This window comes from Dama dama, chromosome 23, assembly GCF_033118175.1.
Source record: "Dama dama isolate Ldn47 chromosome 23, ASM3311817v1, whole genome shotgun sequence".
Classification (NCBI taxonomy): domain Eukaryota; kingdom Metazoa; phylum Chordata; class Mammalia; order Artiodactyla; family Cervidae; genus Dama; species Dama dama.
Genome location: NC_083703.1, coordinates 60,008,587 through 60,031,134, shown reverse-complemented (window position 1 = coordinate 60,031,134; position 22,548 = coordinate 60,008,587). Strand labels below are relative to the sequence as shown.

General features: G+C 38.5%; 2 protein-coding genes across 4 annotated transcripts in view; both read left to right on the top strand.

Annotated features, from left to right (window-relative positions):
- Positions 1-641: 641 nt before the first annotated feature.
- Positions 642-22,548, top strand: part of RAD21L1 (RAD21 cohesin complex component like 1) — a 34,346-nt gene continuing 12,439 nt past the window's right edge. For 2 of the 3 annotated variants that reach the window (XM_061125814.1, XM_061125813.1), the window contains exons 1-9: positions 3,159-3,302; positions 4,522-4,651; positions 6,160-6,253; positions 9,801-9,907; positions 17,869-18,039; positions 19,192-19,287; positions 20,258-20,368; positions 21,743-21,969; positions 22,203-22,302. In XM_061125814.1, the coding sequence (XP_060981797.1) occupies positions 3,159-3,302; positions 4,522-4,651; positions 6,160-6,253; positions 9,801-9,907; positions 17,869-18,039; positions 19,192-19,287; positions 20,258-20,368; positions 21,743-21,969; positions 22,203-22,302 (1,180 nt within the window). Of the gene's footprint in view, positions 746-3,158; positions 3,303-4,521; positions 4,652-6,159; positions 6,254-9,800; positions 9,908-17,868; positions 18,040-19,191; positions 19,288-20,257; positions 20,369-21,742; positions 21,970-22,202; positions 22,303-22,548 lie in introns of those variants that run through there. The other variant, XM_061125815.1, reaches the window with a different exon arrangement.
- Positions 15,921-16,438, top strand: LOC133044426 (small ribosomal subunit protein eS24). The gene has a single exon (XM_061125812.1). The coding sequence runs from the start codon at positions 15,961-15,963 to the stop codon at positions 16,357-16,359; it is 399 nt and encodes a 132-aa protein (XP_060981795.1). The 5' UTR covers positions 15,921-15,960; the 3' UTR covers positions 16,360-16,438.

Sequence of the window (22,548 nt, the reverse complement as noted above, 5' to 3'; positions counted from 1 at the left end):
GGAGGCCTCGCGTGCTGCAGTCCATGGAGTCGCAAAGAGTCGGACACGACTGAGCGACTGAACTGAACTGAATATTTACTGAGCATTTATGATTGCTAGGCTTTTTACATGCTTCATCTCACTCATCTCTTACAATATCCCATGGCACAGGTACTTTCATTAGCATTTCCAATTTACAGGTGAGAGGAAGTGAAGTTAAAGAGATTAAATAACTTCTCCAGGGAGCCCCTCGTTCATAAGTGGAAGACTCCATTCTAGTGATGTTCAGAGGCCAGGCAGAGGGGTTAGACATTACCACCTAACACAACTATTCTGTACGGACCAGGTCCCTGAACAGTGAGCTGCACGAGCAAGCCCCAGGTGGAAAGCTGCACGTCCTGTCGCTCCATCCCCGCCCGGGTCCCGGGTTCCTTCCCGGGCCCAGCCCTTTTCCTCATCCACTCCTTGCGGACAGACCATTAACCCTGCCCACTCCTGCCGCCCCGCCCCCAGGCCTGCTCCTGCCCACTGCCCCGCCCGGTTCCCAGATGCCCCTCCCCTCTCCCCGCCCCAGTTTGGGGCCCTGTCACTCAGTGGCCCCGCCCCAACCCGCCCCAACCCGCGGCCCCGCCCCGCCCATCGCCCTGCCGCGCCCTCCCTGAAGCCTACCAGGTCTGGGAGCTGAGCGTCTAGGACTCACCTCGCAGACCGGGCGACTCTTCCTGCCGCTGCTTCGGCTCGTCTCGCCTCAGACCCGGCGCTGGAAGTAGGGCGCTGGGTGGGATCCGGGGACTGGAGGCTGACTGGGTCACGGGGGCCACGGCCACCTTCATCCCCACAAGTGGCCTTGCCAGGCTCCTCACTGGCGCGAGCCCTGAGGGACCCTCTGAGGGACCCTCTGAGGAGAGGAAACGGGCGCTTGCGGTCACCCCTCAGCCTCAGTGTCTCCCTCTGAGCCTCGGGCCTTCAACTCTGAGGAATCGTGTGTGGAGGAAGCCCTAGACGTTCGTGTCCTTGATGCTCGTTGTCTTCTCCTCACACCCCCACCCCCATCCAACCCTAGCGCCTTCCATTCCTCTCCCCTCCCTCCTTCTCGCTCCCCGGAAGGAGTACCCCCCACCCCCCGTGGCTCTTCCCCCACCTCCCGGAGCGTCCACTTTCTGCCCCTTCATCCTGCCCTGAATCTCCCCTTCGCCCACCACCCTCACTCCTCACCAGGGATCCCTTCCCACGAATTAAGGCCACTCCCTGGCTTCTACTACCATACTATCCTTAGCCTTACGTTGGGCTTCCCTGGTCGCTGAGACAGTAAAGAATCTGCCTGCAATGTGGGAGACCCGGGTTCGATCCCTTTGTCGGGAAGATTCCCTGGAGAAGGAAATGGCAACCCATGCTGGTATTCGTGTCTGGAAAGTTCCATGGGCAGAGGAGCCTGGCGGGCTACGGTCCATGGAGTCGTAAAGAGTCGGACACGACTGAGTGACTAACTCTTTTCTTTCCCTAGCTATAGGTTCATGAACTCAATTCAACCTACAAATAACTCTCAGGACATTGGGACTTTTGTGAGGGATTTGGGGGGGGGGGGGGGGCGGGATTTTGTGGGGGATGGGGGATTGGAGGCTTGAGAAAATCAATGTCTCAGGAATACTAAATCACAGGTTTACTTTTTTTCTTAAAGCTTACTAATAATCATACACCTGGGAGTAATTGAAAAGGACAAACTGGAATTTATTCCAAGATACCAAACACACAGATTAAAAAGGAAGACAGCGGAGCCAAGGCAGACAAAGGCCATATTCATTAAAATCTTTAGCCCACCCACTGAGAAATGTGGTTTAGTAGATTGCATAACCACATTTATTTTAGGTCCAACGATTTGATTCTTGCGGTGGAAATGGCATTGATCACCTGAGTTTTTAATTCTGTGGCTGATTTTGTTTTTGTATTTATTTTGGCTCAGTTTTCCCTTTTATTGGAACTTTAAGAAAGAAGCAAAAAGATGCTTCTCTAGTGGCAGGTTAAGATTACTTATATGTAAGCAATAACTTGATTCTTTGTCAGTCAGTCAAGGTGTCCTGACATTCCTTTGCTAATAATGAAGCCTTATGATGTTACTGAGAATAGTACAGTTTGTAGAAATGTTCATAAATTTTTTACCTTCAAGTGAAGGTTTTCTTTTACCATTCTTATTTCAAAACATTTAAATCCGATTCTTTTTTGTTCTTCTGATTCTTTTTCTGTAGTCTCTTGTTTTCTTAATTTTTCTACTTTATGGTCCTTTGGATTTCCATTATTTTAACTTCATTAATTAATACATCATTGAATAAACCATAGTATCTTAAAACAAAGGAATTCAATACCTGGATATAAATCAATGATCTCACACTTCCCAAACTAAAGTTTTAGAAAAGTGGTTACCTGTGTTCGCTTTTCTTAGTTTTTTCTACCTTTTGCTATTCTGTTGCTTTCCCCCTATTTCCATTTCCTGTTTGTTTTTTTTGTTTTTTGTTGTTGTTTTTTTTTGTCCCCCCAGTCTTCCTTCTCTATTTATTTACTGTGTGTGTGCTAAGTTGCTTGTCCGACTCTTTGTGACCCTATGGACTGTAGCCTGCCAGGCTCCTCTGTCTGTGGGATTCTCCAGGCAAGAATACTGCACTGGGTTGCCATGCCCTCCTCCAGGGTATCTTCCCGACCCAGGGATTGAACCTGCATCTTTTATGCCTCCTGCATTGCAGGCGGGTTCTTTATCACCAGTGCCACCTGGGAAGCCTGTTATTTGATTATGCTGCTGCTGCTGCTGCTAAGCTGCTTCAGTCCTGTTCGACTCTGCGACCCTATGGACTATAGCCTGCCAAGCTCTTAGAGTTCAAATCCTTTATATAGTATATGTACAATGTATGAAGTGCTCAGTGATCAGAATACATTTAAACCAGGTGCTATTCACAGTTTTAATAGAGTTCTGTCATTAGTTTATAGTTTTGTATTTTAAAGCAGTTTCTTTTCACAAGAAAGTAATTTGAGTTGAGTAATGTATTGAATTAGAAGTTAATCTGTTATAGAATTAATGAGAAATGGTTTTGCTTACTGTAAAAGAACACTAATAGTGTTTTGTATTCAAATTTAAATATCTTTTCATATTCTCTCTAGTTCATTAAATATTATTAAGGAATACAGGCAACATGTTCTACACACATGTGCTTATGAGTAAGCGAGGGCCATTGGCCAAAATCTGGCTTGCAGCTCACTGGGAGAAGAAACTCACAAAGGCCCATATATTTGAATGTAATCTAGAGATAACCATTGAAAAAATTCTTTCTCCTAAGGTATGTTATTGATTAAAATTATAGGATGTATTTACTCTGGCTTATGAAGAGGAAAGGAATTAAAAGACATTATACCATGCAGTGTATTTCCTAGGAAGTTTTACTACTCAAATGGTCTTCTTTTTTTTTAATTCCTAAGCATTTATTGTCTGAAAATAAACATATATTGGTTTCTGTTGGTAGTTAACTTTTTAATATGTTTATCATAAATAGACTGGATCCTGAAGGATAAAGACCATGCTTTATAACTATTTTGTGATTGTTTCTTATTTGCTAACAAAATATTATATACAAAGTAGGTACCAAGTGAATATTTCTTAGAAAAATAATGAGTGAATGAATAGGGAGAGTAGAAGGAAAGGAGGATTGAGTATAAATAAAAATATATGTGAAAACTTCATTAAACAAAGTACTATATTCATTATAAAACAGTTACAAGTTACTAGAATTTGCATTAAAATATTATTTTAATATTTGTATAGGTTAGGTATTTTTCTTCTTAAGAGAAGGATGAATTATATATTATATATCCAATATATTCAATATATAATATTTAATAATTTTCAATATATAATATATTCAATTATATATTGAAATCTTACCTTGTGCCCGGCACTGGGCTAGACTTTAATTTTTTTTAGTTTGTTTAATCTTCACAGTAACCCTATGAGATAGGCTTCTTTTAGCCTCAGTGAATGTGGTATTTAAGAACATGAACTTCTGAATTGGTCAAATTTAATTTCTGCTTCATCGCTTTATAGTTTTGTTACTTAGGTATGCTGTTTATCACGTCTGAGTTTCAGTGTTTTCTTCTGTAAATAGAGGTTTTGTCAAAATTAAATAAATTAATGTATGAAAAGCTCTTAGGACACAAAACAAGTGTATAATAAATTATAGTCATTATTAATAAATTGAAGTTCAGGAAGGTTAAATGACTTAGCCTCAGCAACTGAACCAAGGCTTGAACGCAAGTCTGCCTGACTGCAAAGTTTATGTTGTTTTCATAAAATCAACAATAGCATATTTCATTTAAATGCCACATTAGATTATCTTCACTAAATTAAAAAGTTAATCATTTTACAAGGTGATTTACCTTAAATAAGAATACAAAAACATCTGCTTTTTAAAGAGAAGAAATTCTTATGATTTTATAATTTTCAAAGAACAGAGTTTATAAATCTAATTTTTAATATTCTAATACTTTAAAAATTATTGAAAGGTGAAAATTGCACTGCGAACTTCAGGACACCTTCTTTTGGGAGTTGTTCGAATCTATAATAGAAAGGCAAAATATCTTTTGGCAGATTGCAGTGAAGCCTTGCTTAAAATGAAGATGACATTTCGCCCAGGTATAAGTGCGATATTGATTTGTCTCACTTGTTTTTTTTCCCTTTTGCATTTTTAGTTTGGGTGGGCTCTTTTAATTGTTGATACTTCATAATTCCAGGGTGGGTATAATGAATGGAAAACTTCCTTTTGAGTGGAACTTAGTTTCCACGGTTAAGAACAAATGATATTATTTTCCTTGCTCTTTTACTGTGTTTGGGGCAAGAGGTTATACTTTCAAAAACTTGAAATGTTCTTGCATATTTACATAAGAAATGTATTTAAAGCTACCACAGTTGTATAAGATACTCTGACATTCAGTTTTAATGAGTTTCTTTGTTTGCCATATCTGCTTTTGCCTTTATGAGGTAAATTAGAAATAAGGTATTGACAGAACCTAGATATCAATAATTGTCATTGTTTTCAGAATTCTGAAGACTCTTAAGTAGCACACTATTTATGAAATATTATAGAAAATCTCTAGGCATTCCAAAGTGCTAGAGATTTACATGTGTCATAAAAAGAATGTCTTCAATTTTTAATTTAATTTTAATTTTATGACTTTCATCATTTTCCACCTTGTATTATGTTTATTTAGGTACAAACCTTTCCTCTCACACCAGTCTGCAAGCTCCTTTAAGGCAATATCTTTGTGATATTTATTTTCTGAATCACTTACAGTACTTGTCTCAGTCCCATGTAAATAGTGTTCCCTCAGTTAGTACTGGTGAATCAATATTGACAAGGTTTTTTTTTTCTTTATTTAAAATATTTGTAAGATTTCTAGATAGTTGTGGTTCACTTATATATTCCATAAATATTTATTGAGCTCATACTTTGTGTGAAACACTATGTTAGGCTCTGGTTACAAAGACAAGCAAGACAAAGTCCCTTTTGGCCTAGTGAGGAAATCAGATAATGAAAAAGATATTTTTAAAATTATTATAATAATTATAGATTGTGCTATGAAGAAATATGAAAAGAGTACTACCACAGAAAATAACAGACATGTATTTTAGTTAAGCAAGTTGGGAAAAGCTTTTCTGAGTGGATAGAATTTAAGCTTAGACTTGAAGAAAGAGAAGTAACCAGCCATGTAAGACATCCCTAAAGGAATAGCATTCTGGACAGAGGGAACTGCAAGAGCCAAGGTCTTGAGGTAGTAAGGTGCTTGACTCATTCAGAGAGCAAAAAGACCAGTACGTTTCGAGTAGAGTGAGTAAGGCAAAATGTTGTTAGATGATGCCTACAGGTTTTGTAGGGGTGCAGGGCCCTGATTAGAAATTTAAATTTTATTTAAGTGTACTAGGGAAGTCACTGAGTCATTTTAAGTTTGAGGGTGATCTGACCTAATTGCGTATTTAATATATCACTCCGGCTGTTTTGTAGAGAATAGACTGAAGAGAGGTAGGAGCAGATTACAGGGAAACGAGTTAGGAGACTAAACAGTCCAGTGAGAGGAAGTAGAGATTTAGTTTATTGAATGTGGGGGGAGTTTTGTTTCATTTTTTTTTTTTTTTATCGTTTTCAGGATTGGTTGACCTTCCAAAGGAGAGTTTTGAAGCGGCATACAGTGCTATCACATTGCCTGAAGAATTTCATGATTTTGACACCCAGACTATGAAGTAAATTATTTTATTTCTTTTCCTTCAATTTGATTTTCCTGGTAATTTATTGCTTACATTTTCAGATTTCACGAACACAAATAGAACATAGTTAATAGCTGAATTACTCATGTAGTTGACAAAGACTTAAATTTAGTGCAAAATTTCAAAGAAGAACACCAAAAATGTATCATTATGTTTGCTGAATATAGTTTGCAATATTGACAGTACAGTCATTCATTCAATATTTGTTGAGTGCCTTCCATATGCCAGGCACTGTTATAGGCGCTGAGGAGGTAACAATGAATAAAACACTGTTCCTGGTTACATGAATCTTATGTTTTAGTTGCAGAGAGACGGATAATAAGACAAACAAGTAAATACACAATATACTAGGAGATGATCAACATTATGGAGAGAAATAGAAAATAAAGTGTCAGAAAGGTCAAGAAAGGCTTTACTGATAAGCTCTGAACAGAAACCTGAAAGAAATGAAGGAATAAATTATTCAGTAATGTGGGGAAGAAAGTTCCATGTAAATCAAATGAAAAAACTCTAAGGCAGAGCGTGTTGGATCTGTTCAAAGAACAGCAAAGAGGCAAGTGAGCCTGGAGTGGAGTAAATGAAAGGCCCAAGTGGTAGGATATGAGGTCAGAGAAGTAGCTGGGGTGCAGATGTCAGAGGGTGTTGTAGGCTATAATAAGGACTTTTCTTTTACTCAGATGGGGTGCACAGGAGGGTTTTGAACAGGTTAAGTGACTGGATCTTGATTTCAACATGCTTCCCTCTGGCTACTTACTAAAAGGGGGAAAGGGAGGAAGCAGAGAGCCTGTGAAAAAATTATTGCTGTAAGAAATCAGATGAGAAATGGCAGTCTCTGTGATCAGTTTTTAGTCTTCATTTTATCTAGATGGTGTTTGCTAAGGATTGGATATGGCTTTAAGAAAAAGAAAGAGGTGAGGTTGACTGTATGATTTCTGGTGTGAGAATGGAGTTACCAGTTTAATAAAATTAGGATAACTAGAGAATGGTAAGCTTAAAGGGGCAAGGTAAAGGAAAGTAAATTAGGTTTGGGACATAAGTTTTGAGATGGCTGTTACACATCCAAGGGAGCAGGTAGGTAGTTGAATATGTGGGTCTGAAATTCAGGAAAGTTGTTTGATGGGATATATAAATTTGATAGGATACATAAATTTGAGAGTTGTGAGTATTGATAACTTACGGTGAACAGTATCAGATTTGTGATCTCCAAAGAAGATTATTTAGCTTCTGGGACCAGGGACCAGGCTTGATCATTCAAGAGCTTTTGTATAGCAGAGTTTTATTAAAGTGAAAAGGGACAGAGAAACCTTCTGACATAGACATCAGAAGGGGGCTGAGAATGCCCCACTCACTAGTCTTCAGCAAGGGAATTATATACTTTTTAATTAGTTATTACAATAAATCAAAAGAATGTGTCAAGTTTGTGAAAATTTTACCAGACCCACTCCTACAATTTGCACTTTAGGATAACAGGATCAGAATTTAACAATAGAAGAATCCTACTAGATCCACTTCCATAATTTACATTTTAAGACATCAGGATTAGTCAGAAGGTTTTCAGGAAGGAGAAACTGTCCTCAAGCAGGATACGTTGTTGTTATATAAGCCCTAGTTCAGTTCAGTTCAGTTCAGTTCAGTCACTCAGTCGTGTCCGACTCTTTGTGACCCCATGAATCGCAGCACGCCAGGCCTCCCTGTCCATCACAAACTCCCGGAGTTTACTCAAACTCATGCCCATTGAGTCGATGATGCCATCCAGCCATCTCATCCTCTGTCATCCCCTCCTCCTCCTGCCCCCAATCCCTCCAAGCATCAGGGTCTTTTCCAATGAGTCAACTCTTCGCATGAGGTGGCCAAAGTATTGGAGTTTCAGCTTCAGCATCAGTCCTTCCAATGAACACCCAGGACTGATCTCCTTTAGGATGGACTGGATGGATCTCCTTGCAGTCCAAGGGACTCTCAGGAGTCTTCTCCAACACCACAGTTCAAAAGTTCAATTTTTCAGTGCTCAGCTTTCTTCATAGTCCAACTCTCACATCCATACATGACTACTGGAAAAACCATAGCCTTGACCAGACGGACCTTTGTTGGCAAAGTAATGTCTCTGCTTTTTAACATGCTGTCTAGGTTGGTCATAACTTTCCTTCCAAGGAGTAAGCGTCTTTTAATTTCATGGCTGCAATCACCATCTGCAGTGATTTTGGAGCCCAAAAAAATAAAGTCTGACACTGTTTCCACTGTTTCCCCATCTATTTCCCATGAGGTGATGGGACCAGATGCCATGATCTTAGTTTTCTGAATGTTGAGCTTTAAGCCAACTTTTTCACTCTCCTCTTTCACTTTCCTCAAGAGGCTTTTAGTTCATCTTCACTTTGTGCCATAAGGGCGGTGTCATCTGCATATCTGAGGTTATTGATATTTCTCCTGGCAATCTTGATTCCAGCTTGTGCTTTCTCCAGCCCAGTGTTTCTCATGATGTACTCTGCATATAAGTCAAATAAGCGGGGTGACAATATACAGCCTTGACGTACTCCTTTTCCTATTTGGAACCAGTCTGTTGTTCCATGTCCAGTTCTAACTGTTGCTTCCTGACCTGCATACAGGTTTCTCAAGAGGCAGGTCAGATGGTCTGGTATTCCCATCTCCTTCAGAATTTTCACAGTTTACTGTGATCCACACAGTCGAAGGCTTTGGCGTAGTCGATAAAGCAGAAATAGATGTTTTTCTGGAACTCTCTTGCTTTTTCAATTATCCGCTAGTACAGAGTTTAAACTGAGTTGTTTGTTTTGTAATCATCAGTTCCCGGCTTAAAGAAAAAAAACATTTTATGTGACTAAGACTAAAGAATGTAGAGGAAAAAAGTTTGTCCTTTCCTCCTCTTTGAGAGATCCAAACCCCTATCTCCTCCTTGAGAGCTTCAGACCCCTTTCTCCTCTTCTGGGAACCTAGACTTCTTATCAACCTGCCTAGGAATTGACTCTCTCAATATGTAGATGGAACTTTAACCATAAGTCATAAGAGATCCCTAAAGGAATAAGTGTAGATTTTAAAGAGAGGGGAAGGAAGGAGAGAAAGTGGGGGGATGAGAGCGATCTGAAGACTGAATATTGATTCATTCCTATTAGTTAATAGTCTGGGAGATGAGGAAGAACTAATAAAGGAGATGGAAAAGGAGCAACCAATGAGGCAGAAAGAAAATCAAGATACAGTAGTGTGGTAGAGGTCAGTAGTTATTGCAGGGGTTAAGAGGAGAAAGTGTTCCATGAGGAAGGGAGTGAACATCTATTTCAAATACTGTTGATTATGGTGAGTAAAATAAGGATTGAGAATTACTGGTTGGATTTGACAACCTGAAGATGATATGCATGTATAATAAACTAATGTTTATAAGTAATACTATTGAGCAAATTCTCCTTTATTTTTGTAATAAAACCTGTTTTTTAAAGGATTTTGTTTGTTTCTTAGTATACTGCAAAGTCACTGTGTTCTGTTCACATGTTTCCCTCAATCTTGTATTTCTCCATAGTGCTATTGATGTTTCAGAATGCTCTATTCAGAACCAAAGCAAACCAGAAGAAATCACACTTAGAGAAGATTATGGCAATGATCTACTTTTCCACGCTGGAAGCTTTGGTGAGAACATTTGAGAAATTAAAGCTACAAGTCATAATCAGTTATATTTTCATTTTTGTTGTATAAATAAAACAACACCAAAGCTATTTCTATGCCAGCAGAAATATCTGTAGAATGAATTTTTGATATATGAATTTAACCCCTGCAGTGAGTTTATCTTTGCCTTTTTCTGATATAGGTGTCAAATGCTAAGACTCAGTCTTAGCCTATATTTCCCTTCTCAGTGTACAACCATTTATTGAATATCTACTATATGTCAGATACTGTCACAGGATGGGCAATGCAGAGTTTAAAGAAGCATTTCTTGCCTTCAAGGAACTTCAGGCTGGGAGAGAACAACTATAACAGTTGTTATAGTTAACATGTACACAAGGCTTTGCATGTGTGCTGCATACAGAGTCTTTAAAATATATTTCTTTTAAATATGATATCAATAACAAGATTTTAAAATAGCTTGGAAATGAGGAAGAAATACACACTAAATATACATTGATTGGGAAGTAGAAACTATTTAATGTATTTTCAAATTGAAGTTGTATGGTGTAATTTAACTTTATAGTATTTGTTCTTTTTTGTAACACTTACCACTCTCTGACTTGTATCATGACATTTATTGTATTGGTCTGTATTATTCTGAAAACTCCATGAGGGGAAGATCTGTGTCATATTCATCTTCGATTTTCTTAATGCGCAATGCGTGAGCATAGGAGAAGGATGGCCTAAACCTGTCTTAGATGGAGGAGGGTGGTCAGGATAGTAATGTTTGAGCTACATCGTAACCTCCGCTTTTCATCCTAACTCTTCTTCCGTAACTCTTATGATCTATAGCAGTGTTTCTCAAATGAGCTATGGTGAAGGACCAACTTTATACTTTGTCAATTTCCGATCTGTCATGGAGTGATACTTTTGTAAAATATAATAAAAATGAATTACTAGAAAAATTAAAAATTTTTAAATCAACATATAAGCCTTACGTTTTTGTTATTAAATCCAACATGTATAAAATTACTCTATGACATTATCTTAAAACTTTGTAAACATTTACCTCTAATTTGTGTATTTACTCTGTTGTGGATCATCACTGTCCACAGACCCTACTTCGAGTAGCACACATCTCTTACTGGCTGTTACACCAAACCTTGAAATCTAACACATTGGTAGAGTTAATCGTAGTTCTTACTGCCCAAGGCACTCTATGTACATTTTCCTGTAAATACTCTTCAGCCCTGATGCTTTAGGATCACTTTTAATTATGTTTTCTCTAAGCTTCATCCCAGTGTCCGTTGTTGTTGTTTTTTTTTTTAAAGTTGGACATGTCTCTCAGTCTCTTCCCACATTTTATACATCTGTGCAAGAGCAATTGTCCTTAAATTCCTTTTTTTTTTCCATGTCACATTCCTCTTAAGTGCCTTGGGTCCTTATAACTAACTGATAGACACTTCTGCCTATCCTCAGGGCACTCTACCGGTTTATCATCATCTTTATTCTATTAACTTTGTTTTACCTTAATACAGACTTTTTGCTCCAGTCAAGCAAATGTCGTACCAGTCACCCGATACAGTTTAATTGTTCTCAGTTCTGTCTTCCTCTACAGTTCAAGAAGGTGGGAAGAATATGTTCATAGTAGACTGACAGACCTGGGTTTGAGCCTGAGCTTCCTCTGTTGATTTGCTGTGTGATATTGGGCAGATCACCTAGCTCATCTGAGCCTTACTGCCCTATTCGTAAAATTGGGATATTGCTAGCAACATCACAGAGTTATTTCCCATACTCTCTCCTTCAGTACTTTCTACCAATAAGAAACTTTTCTCTCCTTCAAACACTAGCTCAAACCTAATGTCCTCTAAGAGATGTTTAATATTATTTCATCCTATTCTGGATTATAAAATAAAAGTGAAACCAAGACTGTTTCCTTAATTTTTTGGTTTAATCTCAGGTTCTCATGATGCTCAGTGCTCAGAATATGGTACTATTCATAAATGTTATTGTTGTATTGACCAAGACCAGTTTTTCTTTTGGAGGCTATCAAGGTGTACCTGGAAGTTGAGAACAATATTTTTAGTTCTTTGGAAAAATTAATCTCTTCTATTGAGCAGATCTTTAGTTCAGTGCAGTCAAAGTTGCCTTTTTTAGCTCTTTTTTTTCTAGAAGAAATGTGGGTCTTGCACTGATACTTCATGATTTTCTTTATCGATTAGCATTAACATGGGTTGTTAGATGAAGGGAAGAGAGGACCAACCTCTAACCTCTAGGATTTTCAGACTGCTAGACTCTCATCTCTGAGGTTTAGACTTTTGGACCAAGAGACTCAAATCCAAGAAAGGGATATGCATGTACTGACAGCCAATCTGGAAGCAGGTCTGTTTGAAGCAGGGAGTTCATTTTATCTGCTGCTGTCAGTGTCTTAGGAGTTTTCTGTCATAAGTCTCCATTTTGGCAGAATTCTAACACTGATATGAAGACTGTCTTTGCTGGGTTAAGATCCTGGCTCTATCACTTCTTAGGATATGACTGTAGGCAAGTTATAAAACCTTTCTGTGGATGTTTCCTTGTCTGTACTGAGGACTGTAATAGTATTCTCTACTACATAATATAATGCATGCACATAATAAGCACTCAGTTTATCTTAGCTTACCAGGTGTTCTTTTTTAAGATTTATTTACTTATTTGGGCTTCCCCAGTGGCTCAGTGGTAAAGAATTCAGCTGCAATGCAAGAGACGCAGGAGAATCGGAGAATTTGTTCCCTGGGTTGGGAAGATCCCCAGGAGGAGGGCATGGCAACCCACTCCAGTATTCTTTTTTTTTTTTCCATTTATTTTTATTAGTTGGAGGTTAATTACATTACAATATTGTAGTGGGTTTTGTCATACGTTGACATGAATCAGCCATGGATTTACATGTATTCCCCATCCCGATCCCCCCTCACACCTCCCTCTCTACCTGATCCCTCTGGGTCTTCCCAGTGCACCAGGCCCGAGCACTTGTCTCATGCATCCAACCTCACTCCAGTATTCTTGTCACGAAAATCCCATGGACAAAGGAACCTGGAGGGCTGTGGGTTCACGGGGTAGCAAAGAGTTGGACACATACACACGTTTACTCATTTATTTCTTTTTGGCTGCACTGGGTCTTCATTGCCGTGTAGGCTTTCTCTAGTTACAGCAAGCGGGGGCTACTCTTCATTGAGGTGAACAACCTTCTTACTGTGATGGCTTCTCTTGTGGAGCACAGGCTCTAGGAAGCGCAGGCTTCAGTAGTTGTGGTGCTTGGCTTAGTTGCTCCGCAGCATGTGGGATCTTCCTGTACCAGGGATTGCACCCATGTCCCCAGCACTGGCAGGAAAATTCTTAACCACTGGACCACCAGGGAAGTCTCAGCTGACCAGATTTTGTCTTTCTTACTGCTGTGTCTCCAACCCCTAGCATATTGCCTAATACCTAGTCATTCAATGGGCTTCCCTTGTAGCTCAGTTGGTAAAGAATCTGCCTGCAGTGCAGGAGACCTGCGTTCAATCCCTGGGTTGGGAAGATCCCCTGGAGAAGGAAATGGCAACCCACTTCAGTATCCTTGCCTGGAAAATCTCAAGGACAGAGGAACCTGGTGGGCTGCAGTCCATGGGGTCGCAAAGAGTCGGGCACAACTGAGTGACTACCACTTACTTACTTAGTCGTTCAATAAATACTAAACAATGTTGTAAACCCATTCTTTAATATTCTACCTACTTTTCCATTATATAGAAGGCAAACATACTCCTTATATTCCAAACCCTCATTTTGGACTAACAACTCAAACAACTGAAGCTCTAATGTCCTTGAAATAATATGAAATAATACTTGATCAAGCAGGATGCTGCTGCTGCTGCTGCTAAGTCGCTTCAGTCGTGTCTGACTCTTAGCAACCCCATGGACGGCAGCCCACCAGGCTTCTCCGTCCATGGGATTTTCCAGGCAAGAGTGCTGGAGTGGGTTGCCATTGCCTTCTCCGATCAAGCAGGATATGACCCACCTAAGGTAGGATAAATAATTCTACTGCCAATAATAATTTTCTGGGAAGTTATTAAATTGTATCACCACTAAAAACTCAATCCTAGTATTTTGGCAGTTTTTCTTCATTGTATTAGGAAAAGCATTCGACTAGAAATCTGGTCTTTACTGATTAGCAGGATGAATTTACTTGAATAATTCAAATAAGTTTTTCTCTTTTTCTTTTTTATTGAAGTATAGTTGATTTATAGTGTTGTGCCAATCTCTGCTGTATAGCAAAGTGACTCAGTTTTACAAATATAAACTTTTGTTGTTCAGTCGCTAAGTCATGTCTGACTCTTTTGCACCCCACATGGACTGTAGCCTGCCAGGCTCCTCTGTCCATGGGATTTCTCAGGCAAGAATTCTGGAGTGGGTTGCCATTTCCTTCTCCAGGGGATCTTCCTGACCCAGGGATCAAATCTACATCTCCTGCATTACAGGTGGATTCTTTACCACTGAGCCACCTGGGAAGCCCTTATGCATATATACCTCTTTTTTTTTTTAATATTCTTTTCCATTATGGTTTAACCCCAGGAGATTGGATGTAGTTCCCTGTGCTATACAGTAGGACTTTGTCGTTTATCCATTCTAAATGTAATAGTTTGCGTCTACCAACCCCAAATTCCCAGTCTATCCCTCTCCTTCTCTCTTCCCTTGGCAACCACAAGTCTGATCTCTATGTTTGTGAGTCTATTTTTGTGTTGTAGGTATGTTCATTTGAGCCATATCTTAGATTCCACATACTAGTGACATCATATGGCATATGTCTTTCTTTTTCTGACTTACTTCACTTAGTATGATAGTCTCTAGTTGCACTCATGTGGCCACAAATGGCATTATTTTGTTCTTTTTTCAAATGGCTGAATATTAGGTTGGTGTGAAAGTAATTGCAGTTGTGTGTTGTTGAACTTTGCTGTTTGACATTGGAATACATTCTTAAATAAATGTGGTTATGTTATACATCATTTTAATGCTCATTTCTTACTTTGTGTTTTTTTCTTGCTAATGACTTATTACTTGCTGTTTATTTTATATTTATTTTAGACTAGGGAAATGATGTTAGACAGAAAAAGCAGATTAGAGCAATTTTCTTATTTGAGTTCAAAATGGGTTGTAAATCGATAGAGACAGCTCACAACATCAACAACATGCTTGGCCTAGGAACTGCTAATGAATATACAGGGCAATGATGGTTCAAGAAATTTTGCAGAGGAGACGAGATGAGGTGAAGATGGGAAGTGTAGAAGCTGGCCGTTGGAAGTTGACAGAGACCAATTGAGAGGATGCCGAAGCTGAAGCTCCAATACTTTGGCCACTTGATGCAAAGAGCTGACTCATTGGAAAAGACCCTGATGCTGGGAAAGATTGAGGGAAGGAGAAGGGGGCAACAGAGGATGAGATGGTCAGATGGCTTCATCAAATCAATGGACATGAGTTTGAGCAAACTCTGGGACATAGTGAAGGACAGGGAAGCCTGGCCATGCTGCAGTCCATGGGGTCACAAAGGGTTGGACACAGCTAAGCAATTGAACAACAACAATTGAGAGAATCATTGAAGCTGATCCTCATACAACTACGTGAAAAGTTGCCAAAGAACTCAGTGTTGACCGTTCTATGGTCATTCGGCATTTGGAGCAAATTGGAAAGGTAAAAACCTCAGTAAGTGGGTACCTCATGAACTTGTTACCTCATGAGCTGACTGAAAATCAAAAAAATCGTCATTTTGAAGTGTCATCTTCTCTTAGTCTGTGCAACAAGGAACCATTTCTCGATCAGATTGTAACATGTGATGAAAAGTGGATTTTATACGACAACCGGCAATGACTAGCTCAGTGGTTGGACCAAGAAGAAGCTCCAAAGCACTTCCCAAAGTCAAACTTGCACCATAAAAAGGTCATGGTCACTGTTTGGTGGCCTGCTGCCACAGCTTTCTGTATCCTGGTGAAATCATTACATCTGAGAAGTATGCTCAGTAAAAAAACGAGATGCCCTTTTCCTCCCTGGCTACTTGAAGATCAGCCGCCATCATGAACGACACAGTAACTATCCGGACTAGGAAGTTCATGACCAACCGACTGCTTCAGCGGAAACAAATGGTCATTGATGTTCTTCACCCTGGAAAGGCAACAGTACCTAAAACAGAAATTCGGGAAAAACTGGCCAAAATGTACAAGACCACACCAGATGTCATCTTTGTATTTGGATTTAGAACCCATTTTGGTGGTGGCAAGACAACTGGCTTCGGCATGATTTATGACTCCTTGGATTACGCGAAGAAGAATGAGCCCAAACATAGGCTTGCAAGACATGGCCTGTATGAGAAGAAAAAGACCTCAAGAAAACAGCGAAAAGAACGCAAGAACAGAATGAAGAAAGTCAGGGGGACTGCAAAGGCCAATGTTGGTGCTGGCAAAAAGAAGGAGTAAAGATTCTGCAGTGACTGTATCTGTGGTGCTTGTGCAGATTTTTCATGAAAGAATAAACTAAGACCTTTTCCATGAAAAAAAAAAAAAAACGAGATGCACCGAAAACTTCAACACATACAGCCGGCACTGGTCAACAGAAAGGGCTCAGTTATTCTCACAACAATGCCCGACCACGTATCTCACAACCAACACTTCAAAAATTGAACAAAAACTTTATTAAGTTTTGCCTCATCCAGCATATTCACCTGAATATTCATCCAGCATATTCATCCTGGATATTCATCCAGCATATTCAACCGACCACCACTTCTTCAAGCATCTTAACAACTTTTTGCAGGGAAAATGCATCCACAACCAGCAGGAGGAAGAAACTGCTTTCCAAGAGTTTGTCAAATCTCAAAGCACAGATTTTTATGCACAATGAGGTTTAAGTGATTTTCTCCAAGGTCATGGTGCTAGTAAGTGGCTGAACCTGGATTCCAAGGAGCATTTTGTAAATATTTATTCATTTGGCTGCTCTGGGTCTTATTTGCAGCATGCAGAATTTAGTTCCTCAATCAGGGATGGCCCAACCAGGCCCTTAGCATTATGCCCATGGAGTCCTGGCCACTGGAGCACCAGGGAAGTCCCAGGGAGCCTTTTGGAATGGTGCTGACAGTGTGTGGGCACTGGCTTGAACTTCCACAATAACTGTCTGCTTTCATCCCCACAGCACCTCTAGGAATTTGATATGGTTGTTGAAGCACTTGTCCAAGGTAGGGCTCCTGGAAATGAAAGTCTGATTATCTGAGCCCAGAGTCTCAGGCCACTAAACACCTGGTTACAGATGAGGGCACCAGGGCTGCAAGGGTTGATGGTGATGTGAAGTGAAGTGAAAGTCACTCAATCATGTCCGACTCTTTGCGACCCCATGGACTATACAGTCCATGGAATTCTCCAGGCCAGAATACTGGAGTGGGTAGCTGTTCCCTTCTCCAGGGGATCTTTCCGACTCAGGGATCAAACCCCGGTCTCATGCACTGCAGGCAGAGTCTTTACCATCTGAGCCACCAGGGAAGTCCCCGTACAACAACACAAATCAGGCAAAATAGACATATATCCCCTCCATCTTGAGCCTCCCTCTCCCCCACCCATCCCACTCCTATAGGTCATCACAGAGTGCCAGGCTGGACTCCCTGTGTTGTACAACACCTTCTCACTAGCTATCCATTTTACATATGATAGTATTTGTAGACTTTTTAATGACAGCCATTCTGACAGTGTGAGGTGGTACCTCATTGTAGTTTTGATTTTCATTTCTCTAATAATTATTGATGTTGAGAATCTTTTTGTGTGCCTACTGGCCATCTGTTTGTCTTCTTTGAATAATTCAAGTAAATTTTTAGATCTCAATTTTCTCATCTATAAAATGAGATGAGCTATACAAGATGATATCTAAATTCTAGCTTCTAACCTTAAAATTTTGTGTTGCTATGACCAACTCAGTATTAATGATATGTATTTATTTAGGGGAGGAACCTGAAATTCTCAGAAGACATAGCTTATTTGATGACAACATATTGCTGAGTTCCAGTGGTCTTTTACTTGAACATAGTTCTGAAAGCCCCATTGGAGAAAAATCTCTGTTCTGTGGCAGTGGAGATGGATTTGGAGATGAAGGAGCTGCAGGAGAAATGATTGGTATGCTCTCTGGTCATATAGAAACTGGATATTTGTTTCAGTCAAATTACTATAACAAACTGCAAGATTTATTCCAACAAACAGAAATTTCGGATATGCTTCTGTGTCATATAGATTAAAATATTTTTTACATAAGTTTTCAAAGTCTATAGTATATTTAAACATTTAGGCTAGATCTAAGTAAATAGCCATCTTTGACACATTTATTATATAGGTGGTGAAATACATTTATCATATAGGTTCTTGTTTTTCTTTCTACAAATTTCTAGTTTCTAGAGAGGAAGAAGTGAGGTTAGTGTACTCCTCACAAAATATACTAGATCGTATACTAGAAACATTGTTTTCTTTAGCAAAAATTGTGGGATGGCTAGTCTAAAGGATCTGTCTAGCATTTTATATTATTATTTTATTATGATCTTACAGTAAAGTAATCATAGAAATAGGATAGACAAAACTGGAAAGTCTAAATGTACCTAATTATAATGATACTAACCTTTATATATCAAATCTTTTTTTAATTATCTAATTTACAATAAAAGGCTGGTTATGGCAAACAATGAAATTTGAAAACTATGAAAAATAGTGGCTCTACCTTAGATCTCTACTAAAGGGGTTTGAGAACTTTTATTTCTTGATTTGAAGTCTAAACATGGCTTTGTAACAAGGCTACTATCTTGGTAGTTTGGTAAATATTTTCTGACATTAAACTCTTAAAAATACATGTTTAATAAAGGAAAGGAAATTAAATATATAAAATTTTATATCCTACTGCATGAAATATGCTAGTCTAGGTGGTTGTTTAATCGCTCAGTCATGGCTGACTCTTTTGTGACCCCATGGACTATAGCCCACCAGGCTCCTCTGTCCATGGGATTTCCGGGCAAGAATACTGGAGTTGGTTAACATTTCCCTCTCTAAGGGAGCTTCCCAACCCAGGGATCAAACCCACATCTCCTGTATTGGCAGGTGGGTTCTTTACCATTTGAGCCACCAGGGAAGCCCTATGGTAGTCCATGTAACCAATCAAATCTAATTAGAGTTCACTCTTTTTTATATCCCTTGACAACTCGTTGCATACTAAGCGATCAAGTGTTTAGTGAACAAATGACAGATTCAGCTCTGTATAAGAAAAGTGCTTATTTTGTTTTCAAGACAATCTACTGCAAGATGATCAGAATATCCTGTCAGAAGAAATGCATTTAAATACAGAAATTTCCCTGCTTCCTGAGCCTCCTAATACTGTAGTGGGTATGTAGGAATTTTCTTTTGTGTAGAAAGTGAATAGATATTAATATTCAAATTAAGCCTCAAAACTTCTAGGTTTAAGTAGCAGTATAGTATAGTGAAAGATATTAAAGAGAGTTGTCCCTCAAACTCTTAGCATGATTTCGACAATAGAACATAGAAAATTAAGTTTTGAGAAAAGTACAATGATGGGTGTTTAATCAGGATTGGGTTTATTTGTTATGAGAGCATATTTAAATACTCTGGCAAAATATCCTGCTTTTGAATCACTAAAATAATATGTTACATAGTGAAAAGCATCATTAATGTTTGACATTAACATTGTTATTATTAACATTAATACCACATTAATATTAACATGGCTTGATGATCTACATACAGTTTTATAGAAATCACAAATATGGGGATATTTTCTACTTGAAATTGATTGTGAAAGTACTTCAGATGATTTGAAGTCTTTGTAGTCTTATTTTTCTTGAGAAATAAAAAAATGATTAGCCCCATTTTGATTTTTCACTTTTGTGTGTTGCATTTGCTTTCTAACACAGTAGTATAAATTTAAAATAAAAAGAGATGGGCAATAAAAATTTAGTTATGTATGATTCTTTATGGGTCAAATAATCATTAACAGAATACAGTTTTTAGCAGACATATTGTCAAATTTATGTCAGTCATTTATTGTGGTTCCTACCACTGTTTTTACTTCTGCCATGACTGTAGCCTAGCCTTAGATGTCACAGGCGCAAAAGTGGGTGATTAATATTTGACCCACCTGGACACTGTGGGTCCCAGACTATATAATCTCTGAACCTCTTCAACTCTATTAAACACATGATTCTAAAAATTCATTTGTGGCTCCAGTTAGCAATATAAATCTATAGTTAATCTTTCACTTTAATTCTCATATAGTCTTCTAGTTTGCAACATAATCATTATTTTTTTTAATAAATCCTTTTATGGCAATGTTGTTGAGTAGAACCAGATAATCCAGAGTGTGTGTGTTCACCTGAAAATGAAAAAATGGATGAAACTACAGTATCAAAAGAAGAGGAAGAATTTACCCTTGACCCAATTGATACTTCAGGTCAGAATCATTCATGTTTTTATTTTTAGCTTTGAGGCACTACTATGTTATTTACCCTGAGATATTTTGATAATTCTTAAAATGTTGTAGGAGGTAGTCAATCTAGTAATAACATTTATAATACAATAAGGGAAGAATGTGAAGAAAGTTTGAGATGATAATTTTATTATACCCAGTCCTGATTAAACCATCTATCCAGTTTGGGAAACTGGAAAATTTAAACCTGAGTTCAGTTCTAGTAGTTATCAAGCCGTTTATTCTGAGCACAGAAATGAAGACGACATAGTTCCTGCTTTTAAGAAGCTTAAAATTTGATTGGGAAGATAAACATGCAAATGAATGTTTGCATATTTAAAATAAGACAGAGTGAAAGGATCCAAATAGAGGCACTGGATATGAATCGAACATATCCCTAGATCTTTTAAGCATATCCTAGTTTTAAGTATTATCTTTGATATGAATTTCAGTTTATAAATTCAGGCATGCAAAGAATAAAACATTTAACTTTTTCTTTACAGAATTCAATTCTGAGCCCCTATTCCACTTGGTTGGCAAGAAATTCAATCTGCATAGCTCCCCTATCTGCCCTGAACCATGTAGTATCAAGTTTGAAGGAGGGATACAGTAGGTGGAAGGGAACCTCTGGTCATCAGCCATACCACCTGGTGATACCCAGTGTCCCAGCCTGCATAGTCTCTGTGGTCATCACACAGCCAGCCTCTTTGGAATCTTGTCATATTCCTAGGATTTTACTGAGACACATCAGCAAGCAGGTTCCTTCTGGCTCCATCTGATCTCAGAATTCCACCCTGTCCAAGAAATCTAACCATCCCCCAACTGTTGCATCTTTACTAAGGAAAAGCTTGACTTTTTACCTGGCAAAATTAGTTAAAGGAGCAAATCCCATGACTCTAGCTATCTACTTGGAATTTACATATGAATTTCAGTGGGAAAGGGGAAAATGCACTGGACAGATACAAATTAATGTTTCAAAAATTTATCCTGAAAAATAAAGAAATCAATATTTAATCTATCAGTAATTTTTTTTTTGTTATCCTGTTAGTTATTTTAAGGAACTTCAAAACTGAGTGACTTCCCTCTCAATGTACTCCCTGCTCCACAGTTTTCAGTTCTCCACTTAGTAGGTCAACTGTCTCCCAAGCAGTTTACAAAATGTGTTAACCCTTGGTTGCTGAGACACAGTAGCTGTGCAAAAACCTTAAAAGGATAATTTTCAGTAGAAAGAAGGGGATTTTTCTTAAGGCAACTCTGTAGGGTGTATTGTGTTAGACATTTCTTAGATCTGCAGTCCCTAGAATATCATTTTACAGAGCTGTTCAACCTATCACATTTGTACATATTTCTTATATTTAGATATTGCTGAAAAAAGAAAAGGTAAAAACAGGAAATTGCTCATAGATCCAGTCAAGGAGATCAGTAGCAAAATTATGCATAGACAGCTTACTTCCTTTACGGACACACTCATGGTTTTGGAACTTGCACCTCCTACCCAAAGACTGATGATGTGGAAGCAAAAGGGAGGAGCAGATACTCTTCTGTCAACTGCTGCCCAGGATTTGACTCATGCTAAACTGAAAATGGTAACAGTTTCCATACTTTGACATGGGTGAAATGTTTGGTGATAAATAAATACATATTTATATTCATATATGCAACAGAATTTAAACCCGTGAAAAAGTACCCCCTTACTTTTGAATTAATTTGCTCGATGTATGTACATGAATTATAGTTTTTACTTTTTAGCATATGTGCTTGTATTTTGTTGAATTGCTTTACTTGTACAAAAAATGAGAAAAAGTGTATATTTTTACAGTTGTTTACAAAATGCTTTGTGTCCTCTGGCTTTAAACTTGGAAGAAAATTGATACAGAAGGAGTCAGTAAGGGAAGAAATGAGAAGCGAAAATATAGTAGGTGAGACATACTAATTCTGTTGGTGTTGAGGGAATGTTGTAGAAACAAAAATTTGATTTTACATTTCAAAATAAAGATGGGATCTAATTCCATATTCCCAAATGTAAATGCTCTTAGAAGAATACTTAAAAGAAATTGTTAAATCAACATTGCATTTTTCTATGTGCAAATAAATTTTTGTCCAACAAACCACCTTAAAAAGATGAAGCATGTATACTTTGTGGGCTATTCTTAATCTCACTCTTT

Excerpts from the sequence above, each read along its gene's own strand:
- LOC133044426 (XM_061125812.1), top strand. The coding sequence starts at position 15,961 with ATGAACGACACAGTAACTATCCGGACTAGGAAGTTCATGACCAACCGA.